The sequence below is a fragment of the Rhinatrema bivittatum genome, chromosome 8, assembly GCF_901001135.1.
Source record: "Rhinatrema bivittatum chromosome 8, aRhiBiv1.1, whole genome shotgun sequence".
NCBI classification, from domain to species: domain Eukaryota; kingdom Metazoa; phylum Chordata; class Amphibia; order Gymnophiona; family Rhinatrematidae; genus Rhinatrema; species Rhinatrema bivittatum.
Window position 1 is genome coordinate 252,895,722 of NC_042622.1, and position 13,968 is coordinate 252,909,689.

Genomic DNA, 13,968 nt, shown 5'->3' on the forward strand with positions numbered 1-13,968 from the left:
AAGTTTACTTAGGGAATAGCCACTGCTATAAATTGCATCAGTAGCATGGGATCTTCTTAGTGTTTGGGTAATTGCCAGGTTCTTGTGGCCTGGTTTTGGCCTCTGTTGGAAACAGAATGCTGGGCTTGATTCACCCTTGGTCTGACCCAGCATGGCAATTTCTTATGTTCAAAGATATAACAGAATTAGAGAAGAGTGACCAAAATGATAAAGGGGATGGAACAATTCCCCTGTGAACAAAGGTTAAAGAGGTTAGTACTCTTCAACTTGGAGAAGAGATGGTTGAGTGGAGATATGTTAGAAGGCTATAAAATGAGTGGAATGGAATGAGTAAATGTTTTCTCTTTCAAAAAGTACAAAAACCAGGGGACATTTTACTCAACAAATAATTAAGCTCTGTAATTCATTGCCATAGGATATAGTGAAAGCTATTAGTGTAGTTGCGTTTAAAAAAAAAAAAGTTTGACAAGTTCCTGGAGGAAAAGTCTATTAACCATTATTAAGGTAGAGTTTCAGAAATCCACTGCTTATTCTTGGGAAAAGCAGCTTGGGAAATATCTGCCCCTTGGGATCCTGCCAGGTACTTGTTACCTGGCTTGCCCACTGTTGGAAACAGGATACAATGCTCGATTGACGTTTGGTATGACCCAGTATGGCAAGTCTTATTTTCTTAAAATTGGCCAAAATACCACACCAGACCAGGGACCCTCTGATAACAAAAACATTGGTGGCAGTGAAATGGAGTCATCTTCTCCCCTCTCTTTGCAAACTGCTTCAAAAGTGAAAGAAGAAAGAGGACAGCAGTCTTACAATGTCCAGGGCATGTTCTCCTCTTCCTTCCCTGCTGGGCCTGAGCATCAGGTTTTGAAAGCGCGACGCGCAGACCTATCAGAGAAGGAGAAGAATATGTCCAGGACGCTGTAAGGCTGCTGCTTTCCTCTTCCTTTTCACTGCTGCAGTGGTTAGTGAAGAGATTGCATAGGGGGAGGATAGAAAGGGTAAATTGGAAGGTAGTGAACAGACTGGAAATGGGAGGGGGAGAGTTAAATGATCAGGGACTCAGAAGCACTAAATTAATAAGAATTTCCATTTAAAGAAATAGACTAAATATATGGTTATATATTTAGCCTATACTCAAAGTGGAAAAAATAAAATGGTTAGTCCTATGATAACTCTATATATTAGATAGGCTGAAGTGAAGGAGTAGCCTCCATAAAGTGTCCCCAAGATTATTTTAAACAATTACATAGAAAAGAATCATAAGTCATAAATAAAAAGAATAAATTAAATCAAAGGTTCATAGAGGAGTTTAATCTTGAGAAACATGGAATTCTTGATTTCAGCCCTAGTGAAGGCCCAAATCATCAGGGATTAGGGAGGGGGGGAACCAGGATGTGTGAGGGGCTCATGGTGGGGTGTGAGGGAGTAAAGCAATGTGAGTGAAAGTTTTGTAGGGGAGCGAGGAAATGAAACAATCTGAGTGAGGGGTTGATGGGGGGAAAGAAATAATCATGGGTTGTGGAGGGAAGGATGTGAACCAGGGTAGGTGGAGGGGAGGGGACAAGGACGTGAAGCAGTGTGAATGAGGGATTCGTGAGGAGAACCAGGTCGAGTGAGGGCAACAAAGGTGCTTTGGAGGGGGTGGGGGAATAAGGGAATGGGGGTGTGATTGGGAGGGCTGTGGCTTCCTTCTGCCCATCCCAGTCTTCCCCATCTCCCTATTCTTCCTCTTTCCTCATCCTCTTCTTCATCCCATTCTTCCTTTTCTTTTCCACCCCACCCTTAATGCTCCTTTCTCCTCTCCCTCCAACTCTTGATCCTTCCTCATTCCCAACTCCTGTTCCTCCCCATTCCTGATCCCTCTCCCCTCCTGTTTTCATTCCTTTTCCTTATCCTTCCATCCTCTTCTTCCTCTCCCTCTGTCCTCCTCCATCCTTTATCGCTTTACTTCTCTTGCCTAAGATTCCTTCTTCAGTTCCCTTCTCTGCAATTTCTCTTCCCCCCCCTTTCTTCCCCAGCCCCAATTACAAAGATCCATTTTCCTCTAGAAACAAATTAACTGTACATAGAAATGTCAGAAAATGACTTTATTTTTATAAAGGAAAACAATATCAGGTTGATTTTCATAAGTGTGCGCATGCACGTTATAAAATCGTTGGCCACACGTGCATGGAGGGGGTAAAGCTCTCTGCAGATTCGCATGGCGATGCATAGCGGCCTTCCCCAGTTCCCTGCCAGTCCGCTCCAATTAAGGAGCGGACTGGCAGGGAACGTCCCTTCCCCTCTCCTCCCCAACCCCTAAACCCTTTCTCCTACCTTTTTCAAATTTTATTTTGTTGCATTGGAGCAGTAAAAGCTTGCACGTGCCTTCCGTCCCTTCCCTGGAACAGTGGCAAATGGCTGCTGTGCCGGCCGCCTCCAGCCCCACCCCGGCCCGCCCCTTTTATTTGGCCCGGCACTTCTGCACATAACCGGGCCCCTTTGAAAATGCGCGTGCAAGGCCCAGCCATGCACGTAACCCCCGTTGTTAATGCGCGCTGGGGATTAAAAATCAGGCCGCATATTTATTAAAATTGCAAATTTATACAAGATTATGCAAATTTGCCAACTCTAGTGGCAGAATCTTTAAAAATCTACTGCAGGAATCCATGGTTTTCCACGGGAATTCATAGGGAGTCTTATTTAATGATTTGAGTGGGATATACCCTCCTAGAGCATCTGTTTGGTGTTGTGGTTGCAGCAGTTCTAAATGGTCTGTCTTGTAGTTTCTATTTTTTTTATTATTATTAATTATTTTTATTATACCGAGTTTCATGATAGGAATCACATCAACCCGGTTTACAATTAACAATGTGAGTAAAGGCAGAGAGTAACAAAGTAAAGAACATTTCCCAATACAACAACAAATATAGTATGAAACTTAACAAATATTATAACAATATTTTGGATGTAAGAAAGTTACAAAAAAACATGGACAAATAACTTGGATATGAAAGGGGAGGAATTGTAGAATGACTACAGTTTCTAAATTGGTCCAACCTTCTAAGCAGGTGAGCAACACTCCTATCTCCTGACATGAACACTTAATGTCTGCCTTTCAAAGCTCTTATTTATTTTCATTGTTCTTTATAATAATTCTAAGCCATTAGAGGGGAAAATTGTATTGAAAAATGCTGTTTCACACTTTATTTGTCTGATGATTTAGAGCAATAGAAAATAGCACATTTGCTGGCTTTTATAGTCTGATAATTATTCACATCCATCAAGCTATTCCAAGGGAATAAGCAAAACACCAAGAAAATTACACGATTAATAGTATCCTCTGCTGAGAAATGGCAAGGATCTTTATATGCCATCACCTTAAAGATAAAAGAGGGACTTGGGAAGCAGGATCTGCAAAGGTGGGCAGGAGAAAGATAACTTGGCCAAGACCCTAAAAGTATTTTAAAAGGCAAAGCATGGAGATCCAGCAAAACAGAAGGAGGAATCCCACAATGTACTGCATAGTTGGACCTATGAGGTGTCCTAAGTTTGGTGCTAATAAAGGAATATGGCCTTAGAATTAAAACTAGATAAGCATTCTTGTTAGTTCCAGTGCTCCAATGGTCTCTTAACAGATTAAAAGAGAGTGAATTGGAATAAGTGCACCCAAACATTGTGTCAATAAAATGTGAGCGAATGATCAGTGGACTATCATTCCCTCCCCCAAATATCAAACTTTTTTAAAAGAAATAATTGTGCCCATTTACCCAAAACATGTCTCTGCATGCCAGAACCCCATCACTCCTAGTGTCTGGAGAAATGTAAAATTAAACCCCTGATTCAGAGAGACAAAGATTTTGTGACCTAACTGTGAATAGACATGTCCGAACACTGTGTGTTTGGGGCTGGGGGGAGTGACGTGTGTCAAATTTAAATGAGAAATTCAGTCCTCCACTGCTCCAAGTCTTTCTCCCTTTTTTTTTTTCTTTTTATTTAAACAATTTTTATATACCGTTTTTGTTTTTTGTTTTTTTACTAGGAGGTAGTCAAAACGGTTTACAGGATGAACATACATATTTAAAACAAAATAAAATAGTAAATACAGACAACGGTATACAAAAAATAAATTAGAAAGTGAGGTAAAATAAAAAAACATAAGAACAGGTAACATAATTAAAATCGAAGGAGAAAAAATTAAATTCCAACTGGGTGTAAAAACAGGCTTGTAATAAGAATGTTTAAAGCAGGTCTATGGCCTAATGAGCTAGTCAGGAAAGGTGTTGGGTGCTGAGTTATTTCTTACTGGGGAATGCTTTTTCGAAAAGATAGGTTTTCAAGTTCTTTTTAAATTCTTTCTTACTGGAGGAGTTTCTAAGATTGTCTGGGATTGAATTCCAGAGTAGAGAGGTCCAGCTACCGAAAAAGCTTTCTTTCTGGTTATGTCTAAACATGCCGTCTTGATGGTGAGTACTTCTAGAAAGCTTTTATTGGCAGAGCGAAGGCTTCTACCCGGTTTATAGATACGTAGCTGTGAGATAAGCTATGAGGTAGTGTCGTCATTTAGTAGACTATAAAGCAATGTAAGTATTTTGTATTTTTTTCTAGCGTCTATTGGTAATCAGTGTAGGGAGTAGAGAATTGGGGAGATATGATCTTTGCGAGAGGTTCCTGTGAGAACTCGCGCTGCAGCATTCTGGATCAGTCGAAGAGGGTGGAGAGCATTTTGTTGGAGACCAACAAACAATGCATTGCAGTAATCCAGGCTGCTGAAAATTAGAGATTGAAGAATTGTTCTGAAGTCATTGAAATGTAAAATGGTAGAAGTCTTTTTCAACATATGTAGTTTAAAAATGGATTTTTTTTTTTTTTTTTTTTACCAGAGTGGATATGTGAATGTTCATGGAAAGGCGGGAGTCAATAATTACTCCAAGGTTATGCACTTAATGATTGGAAGGGGAGTGCCATTTAGATCAAGCGTGGGAGGAGGACCATTGTTAGAGTTGGGGGATGGATCACAAATTATTTCAGTTCTGGAGGTGTTTAGTTTTAGGCGGTTATGTGAGAGCCAGACTTTTATTGTATTTATGTATAGAGTGACAAGTGAAAGGGTTTAGGACCATGAAGTTGAGTAAGGGATATAGAACTGTATATCATCCATGAATATTTAAAATTGGATGTTGAAGCGATCCAGTAAGTAGCATAACGGTAGAAGATAGATGTTGAAGAGAATAGGAGAAAGTGACGAATCTTGGGGCACACCAGAGGGGATAAGAACATGCCATACTGGGTCAGACCAAGGGTCCATCAAGCCCAGCATCCTGTTTCCAACAGTGGCCAATCCAGGCCATAAGAATCTAGCAAGTACTCAAAAACTGTCTATTCCATATTACTGTTGCTAGTAATAGCAGTGGCTATTTTCTAAGTCAACTTAATTAATAGGAAATGGACTTCTCTGAGGAGAACATATCCAATCCTTTTTTAAACACAGCTATACTATACTAACTGCACTAACTACATCCTCTGGCAACATATTCCAGAGTTTAATTGTGCCTTGAGTGAAAAAGAACTTTCTCCGATTAGTTTTAAATGTGCCACAGGCTAACTTCATGGAGTGCTCCCTAATCGTTCTATTATCTGAAAGAGTAAATAACCGATTCACATCTACCCATTCTAGACCTCTCATGATTTTAAACACCTATATCATATCCCCCCCTCAGCCGTCTCTTCTCCAAGCTGAAAAGTCCTAACCTCTTCAGTCTTTCCTCATAGGGGAGCTGTTCCATTCCCCTTATCATTTTGGTCGCTCTTCTCTGTACCTTCACCATTGCAATTATATCTTTTTTTGAGGTGCAGCGACCAGAATTGTACACAGTATTCAAGGTGCGGTCTCACCATGGAGCGATACAGAGGCATTATGACATTTTCCGTTTTATTCACCATTCCCTTTCTAATAATTCCCAACATTGTTTACTTTTTTGACTGCTGCAGCACACTGAACCGACAATTTCAATGTGTTATCCACTATGACGCCTAGATCTCTTTCTTGGGTGGGTAGTATCTAATATGGAACCTTAGATTTGTAACTATAGCATGGGTTATTTTTCCCTATATGTATCACCTTGCACTTATCCACATTAAATTTCATCTTCCATTTCGATGCCCAATTTTCCAGTCTCACAAGGTCTTCCTGCAATTTATCACAATCTGCTGGTGATTTAACTACTCGGAACAATTTTGTATCATCTGCAAATTTGATTACCTCAATCGTATTTCTTTCCAGATCATTTATAAATATATTGAAAAGTAAGGGTCCCAATACAGATCCTTGAGACACTCCACTGCCCACTCCCTTCCACTGAGAAAATTGTCCATTTAATCCTACTCTCTGTTTCCTGTCTTTTAGCCAGTTTGTAATCCACGAAAGGACATCACCACCTAACCCATGACTTTTTACTTTTCCTAGAAGCCTCTTATGAGGAACTTTGTCAAATGCCTTCTGAAAATCCAAGTACGTTACATCTACCGGTTCACCTTTATCCACATGTTTATTAACTCCTTCAAAAAAGAGAAGCAGATTTGTGAGGCAAGCCTTGCCTTGGGTAAAGCCATACTGACTTTGTTCCATTAAACCATGTCTTTCTACATGTTCTGTGATTTTGATGTTTAGAACACTTTCCACTATTTTTCCTGGCACTGAAGTCAGGCTAACCAGACTGTAGTTTGCCGAATGGCCCCTGGAGCCCTTTTAAAACATTGGGGTTACATTAGCTATTCTCCAGTCTTCAGGTACAATGGATGATTTTAACGATAGGTTACAAATTTTTACTAATAGATCTGAAATTTCATTTTTTAGTTCCTTCAGAACACTGGGGTGTATTCCATCCGGTCCAGGTGATTTACTACTCTTCAGTTTGTCAATCAGGCCTACCACATCTTCTAGGTTCACCTTGATTTGGTTCAGTCCATCTGAATCATTACCCATGAAAACCACCTCCGGTATGGGTACCTCCCCAACATCCTCTTCAGTAAACACTGAAGCAAAGAAATCATTTAATCTTTCCACGATGGCCTTATCTTCTCTAAGTGCCCCTTTAACCCCTCGAACATCTAATGGTCCAACTGACTCCCTCACAGGCTTTCTGCTTCGGATATATTTTAAAAAGTTTTTACTGTGAGTTTTTGCCTCTATGGCCAACTTCTTTTCAAATTCTCTCTTAGCCTGTTTTATCAATGTCTTACATTTAACTTGCCAACGGTTATGCATTATCCTATTTTCTTCTGTTTGATCCTTCTTTCAATTTTTTAATGAAGATCTTTTGGCTAAAATAGCTTCTTTCACCTCCTCTTTTAACCATGCCGGTAATCGAGAAGGATCCTAAATTAATTTGGCACTGTTGGTTAGTAGGGAAGGAATTGAGCCAATTATAAACTATGTCTGAGACACCAGTTGCTTGTAGTCTGGATAACAGTATAGTGCAATTTATTTATTTATTTAATTTAGATTTATATTCCACTTTTCACACTTTTTTCAGCGCTTCAAAGTGGATTACATTCAGGTACTGTAGGCATTTCCCTATCCTTTCTCTCCTCTTTGCCTCCCACTCCATTTGTATCAGCATAGCAGAAATCTTCAGTAAATATGCTTGGACACTTGTCTCTGGTTTGAGAGTAGTTGTCACGGATGTGAACACTTGGACTGTGGCGTGGTTGCAGTCTAGCAGGTGAACCTACTAGGCCCACTACGACAGCTGGTGGATTCGCTCTTGCTAGGTATGGAACTAGATCTTCACCTATACCAGCCTTATTCCTGCAGATTGAGCCTTTGGGTTCCGAGGCAGGCAGGGCTTAGGTGAAAGTCCTGCAAGTAGCAGTCAGACAAGTTGATCTACAGGCAGAGCTCTGGGCCAATAGCAAGTAAGGGTATCCAAGTCCAGGCCAAGGCTAAGGCAGGGAGCAAATATCAGTATCTGAGTCTAGGCTGAGGTTGGGGCAGGCAGAAGTTCAAGGAGTTGTCTGAGTCTGTAGCAGGTCAGTACCAGGCGACAGGTAAGAGGGTAGTCAGATTCGAGGCAAGGTCAGAACTAGGAGTCAAGTAGAGACAGATAAGGCACAGCTAGTTACTGGAACAAGACACAGATAGGACAACATGGCAGGGCAAGGCAAGCCGAGCAAGGGGACAAGAAAGCAAGCACAGAAATGAAGAATAACAACACGCACTGCTAGGCAGGAGGACTTTTTGCTGAGGCACCGGATAAGAATTGAGCCAGAGCTAATATACCCAGTGCCTATGACATCTGGAGGTGCTGTGCTGGCTTTCTCGCTTCGGGCTCTTTAAGACACCCATGCACATGCCTAAGGAAGCTGAGACAGCAATGTGGCTTAAGTGATGGTGGTGTTTCTCATAGCATTGAGGTGTTCTGGGGGGTGTTTCAGCTGCCACAATGCCTGCCACATCGAAGGTAAGTGAAGCAGGTCACGGGGGCATCCCTTGACTGGCGAAGCATTACGGTAGTGTTTGAAATTGATATAACTCTCCCTAATTCTTCCTATATGGTCTCTGTGGCCTATTGGCATCATCTGAGTGAGATGGGTGCAAGTTTGAGGAGTAGGGTGCTGTGGAAAATGCGAAGATTGACCGGAGTAAGAACAATATACATTTAGTTGGGTGGAGTGAGAGAGAGGGAGACATTTATTTATTTATTCATTATAAAAAATGTATATTCCACTGATCCATAAATCTCAGTGGATTCCAATATAACACACACAGGCAAAAATAATAATACAATCTATACAAATCAATATGAATAAACAAATCTTGAAAAAAAATACATTAAAAAATGTCTTAATATTACAAAGAATTGATGTTCTTAACTGAATTACACTGTATAATTGCTAACTAACCACTTAACTGATTGAATGCTAATGAAAACATATGGGTTTTTAATAGCTTCCGAAATGAAGCAAATTCTTCTCAGCCCTTATCATGTCAGGGAGCTTATTCCATAAGAAAGGTGTGGCTGCACTGAATACTCTCTTCCAGTGTTGAGCAAATTGTAAAAACTTGGTGGGGGGTAACTGAAGCAAATTTCCTGAGAGAGAACGTTAAGAGTGGTTTGGCTGATATTGCATGGAGGAAGAAACACATGGTGGGGCAAGATCGTACAAACTTTTGAACACTAAGCATAATACCTTGAATTGTATATGCAAAGTCACTGGAAGCCAATGAAGTTTTACAAGCAACAGAATTTTGAACTAACTGTAGAGATTTAAGAGAAGAAAGTGAGAGATCTAAGTAGTGTATTACAGTAGTCCAGAGGAGATAGGATGAGGGCATGGGTAATTAAACGAAAGTCTGCTGGATATAGGTTGGGCTTAACAGTGTAACATCCGCCTTTTATAATAAGAGCAGTGAATTATAGACTTGATTTGTGGTAACATTGACAGTGATGAATCAACATGAATCCCTAAATTATGTACTTGCATGGAAATAGAGATAAGATGGCCTTCAAAGGAAAGGTGGATGGGAAATGTGAAATTGTTGTGCAACTTAAGAGGATTTCAGTCTTAAGATTCAAGGTCAGCTTGTTCATGGTGAGCCAGTTTTTCACTTCGGTCAGGCAGTTGTTGAGTTTCTTGAAGGTCAACTGCAACGTTGCACTGATAGGTACAATAAATTGTATGTTATCTGCATACATTCTGATCCCCACACCTGGGCTCCTAAGAACTTGCAAAGTGGAGTCAATTAGATATTAAATAGAGTGGCAAATAGAGAAGAACCTTGGGGCATACCAGTAGTAAGTGGATGGAGATCAGGTGTAGCATCTCCAATAGCTACATAGAATAAACAAGAAGAGAGATATGAAGTTAATCAAGCAAGAGCAACTGCAGACAATCCCATAGACGCTAAATGTGTCGAAAGCTCTGGAGATATCCAAGAAAATGGCAAAGTATGTCAAACCCCTTCTAAATAATTTAAAAATGGGATAATAGAAGGGTTTCTATCTTGATTGTGGACTGTTTTTTCTAAGATCTTTGAAACTGATGGCAAATTTGAAATTGGGCGATAGTTATTTATATCGAGGGGGGCTCAAATTTGGATTTTTAAACAAAGGCCTAATTGTTGCAGTTTTCAAGGTGGGGGGGGGACAGATCCCTCTTCTAAAGATATTTATTAATCTAGCAATAAAACCGCTTACATCAGAGTGCAGCACTTTAATTAGAGCTGTGAACAAGTATTGGACACACAGCAGGAATTGTTCAGTGCATTCAAAATGGAAGATACCCTCAGAGAAGTGGTGTGAGAAAAATTGTTCCAATGATGCTTGGCTAAACCTGAGGTATAGGTTACCATAGTTATGCCAACATTAACGGGCATGAATGAAGTTAACAGGGATGTTTTAAGAAAGACCAGGCAACCTCCTCACAAGATTCATGAGTTGGCTACAAGCTGTGTTAGTGAGAGAGTGTACGATATTAAAAAGTTCATGTGGTTGTGAAGCTATTCTAGTTATGATCCTAGTGGAGTGCCAACTTTTTTTTCGTGCTTCCCTATAGGCAGCCAATTTATCCTGGTAGTTTTTCAGGGCACTGTCATCCTTCTTTTTTCACCAACAACATTCTGCCTTCCATACTTCTCTTTTTTTTTTTTTTTTTTAGTACGTAGTTCCACAGAATACCATGGAGTATGATTAGGCCTTTTCAAATCTAACAAAACAATAGGGGCCAAAGTGTCTAGAGAAGAATGTAATAATGATTGCCATCTGTTAACTTAGCTTGTTACATCAGGATAACAAGGCAGAGAGAGATTGGGCACCCACTGCTCACGAAGAGTATCCAAACTAACCAGTGGCCGCCTAATAACCCTGATGGAATCCAGTATTTTGTGGAATATCATCCCGTGCTATATTAACGTGCATCTTACTAAATAATGATCAGACCCCAAGGCACATCATAGGAATCATAATTAAGTACTTTGTTGGATAACCAGTTTGATGGAACAAACATTAAATCTAGAGTGTGTCCATGCCTAAGTGTTGGTTTATCTACAAGTTGTGGCCAGCTAAAAACTTGCATAGAAGTGAAGTTGCTGCCAGAAGTAGAGAAGATTTGTACATACATCTACATGGAGATTAAAATCTCCTAACACAGTAGTATTTTTTAAATCAACCTTTTTGGCAGACAATCAGTGAATGCTAATAGTTAAGCTACCAGGGGGGGGGGGGCAAAAGACTAGAAACAAACTCCAGTTTAGGGAAGAAGAGAAAACAATTGATATCTTCAGTGGAGGCCATAGATAGTTGAAGAGATGACTTGGCAATGGGTAGTGAAGGGCGAGTATGTGTTCATTGTGGTACCACTACATCTAAACTTTGTCAGTTTTGAATGGGGTGCATGTTACATCCTGCAGAGGACCACATGTATGGAATTGCTTTGCATTCTAGGGAAAGATTTAGAAGGAAAGCTTTAGTAGTCTGTAAAAGCACCATTTGTTCTCCCTGGGTAGTGCCCCTCCCTCTCCACTCCCCAGTGCTCTGCTGAGTTTTTACAGTCTGCAGTTTCTGATAACAAGATGGCCATGTTGCAAGGCATTAAACTTTTAACATGTGCCAGATTCAATTAATCTTATCTTTACACCTTCCAATTACAGGCAGTAATTAAGTGAAAGAAGCATTAAAGAGTAGGGTTATTACATTAATCAGCAGCAGATTTGGAGACAGAAATGAGTCTTTTTCCCAGTCCTTGGCCGGCATCATCCCACAAGGATTGCAATTTACCATGTCCCAGTTTTCAGCAACATTTAATCCCACCAAGAAGTTTTGTACAGAAAGAATACTCTTATCACTAGTCTGTAAGTGATAAATAGTCATTCAGGACTATTTTGGGTCTGTTGGGGAGGGTGAAAGAAAGCTCACTGAATCTGACCCAATTCTAGATGAGCTTCTAGTTTAATCTTAAAATAACTAGAATGGGTGCATTAAAAAATTGAATTAGTACTTGCTGCCCCTGGCTGGGTCACGGTCCTTTCCCCAACCCCCCCCCCCCCCCCCCCCCACCTCACCACTTCTTCCTTCTTCACTTTCTTTGCCCTTTTTTCTTAGTCTTGCTCCCTTCTTCCCCTCCTCTCTATTTCTTCTGACCTCCTCCACCTGTCTTTTCCTTTTGTTAGCAAATCTTTTATCATTCATTGACCTTTCTAAGTTAAATTTTGAAAAGGTAATGTAGCCTGTTTACAGAATAATGATAAATCTAGTCTGAATTGATTACATGTCCTGGTGGCAATATGGAATTAGATTTGTTTTGAAGCTGAAGTATTTATCTCCGCCTCTTCTCTCACCATTCTCTCTCCAATTCTTATGATTCTGTTAGATTAAGTTCTCTACATGAATCTTTTTTTTTTCCTTTCTCTCTAGAAAATATTTTTGTGATACCTTCAGCCTAAATCAGTTTAAAGTGTTACAAAATCTTGGACTCCTTTATCTATGCAAGGGCTTGGTGTCTCTTCATCACTTGAAAAAGGGATCTTTGCAAGAAGTGATTTTGCCTGATGCTGTTTACCTGCATGCATTAGGTCTCAGTGTTTGGCTTTATGATCTGTTCCTGTACAGACTTCAGTTTTCCTAGGGTCCATAGGTATTTCTCACTTTGGTGTTTTTGCTTTCTGCCTGCTCTAGCATTCAAGTAGGGCCGATCAAGCTGTACTCAGCAATTATCGTAACTTGAGTGTGCAAGGATGTGTGTAGTATATCTTTTGTGTGTGTTAGGTATAGCTGAATGTTCAGTCTCTCAAAAAAAAAAAGGTAAGAGGCACCTTTTTACCCTAGTATAGCCAGAATATAAAGGCAACTCCCAGAAAATTTGGAACCAGAGTAAAATATTAATTTACCTCTAGTTCTGCCAATTCTCCTCTCAAACTGCATGTGCGCCGGACTTTTCTGGTGATGTCGTATGCGCCTGTTTGTTTAGAGAACAGGGCCTTCCATTTTACTAAGTAATCTTATTTTTCTCTCATTAGGTATGCAATCCCTCCAGAGCATGGTAAACGTCTAGAACGCCTGGCAAAAGGTAAGGTTTCTGTTTGGCTTAGTTGCTTTGGGGTCTAATAGAAATAACAAATGCTGGCTCAACCAGTGAATACAGGCATCAGTGCCATTGGGGGCAAATTCATTAATCATATTAGCAATCTGTAACCATGGGGACACTCTTCACTGGTGCTAATGGGAATGCAATCTTTCCTTTGCTGGTTCCTTTGGTTATAAAGGCATGCGCATAGGTCGAAACATCCCTTCAGCTGCCTTGCTGGTTTCTTTTTTTTTTTAATTTTGAATTTTCAGCAAATTACAACCAAAATATCACAGAAATCCACTGATATATGGATACTAGGAAAACACATATAATCTTATTTTTTACCCACTTTAACAAATTTCTACAATCCATAATACAGTATTAGTCCTTCAAGTAAATCAAAAGGCGATAACATGTAATAACGAGCGATACCAAGGTATTGAGAGAGAACTCTCACCACTACAACAGAATAGAGATACAACAATATTTTCTTATGCTCTCATCCTATCACTGCTTCTTGGGGGTGGGCATCCAAAAATGATTGTAATGCATTTATATCTTGAAAAACATATTTCTGATCTTTATACAATAATTCACATTTACAGGGATAACGTAGGAAAAATTTAGCCCCTCTTGCTAGAGTATCAGGTTTTAATTTAAGAAATTGCTGTCTTCTTAACTGGGTTGCCCTGGCAAGATCTGGATACATCCAGATTTGTTGACCATGACATTTTTTAAATCTATTACGCAAAAACATACGCAAAATAGTATCTCTTTCAGAGGAAAAAAGAAAGGTAACAAACAATGTTGCTCTTTCTGGTATATCAGTATCAGTAGTTATTTCCAAGAGATCTGTAACATTCATGGATTGCTCTGGTGGCGAGTCTCCTGATCGTGATCTCTGTAAAATGTAATATATCTTGG

General features: G+C 39.9%; 1 protein-coding gene across 1 annotated transcript in view; it reads left to right on the forward strand.

Annotated features, from left to right (window-relative positions):
- The window catches only part of KDM4B (lysine demethylase 4B), a 735,609-nt gene that overhangs the window by 299,654 nt on the left and 421,987 nt on the right, over nucleotides 1–13,968 (forward strand). Inside the window, 1 exon segment of the mRNA XM_029614587.1 lies at nucleotides 12,995–13,044. Coding sequence (XP_029470447.1) covers nucleotides 12,995–13,044 — 50 coding nt within the window.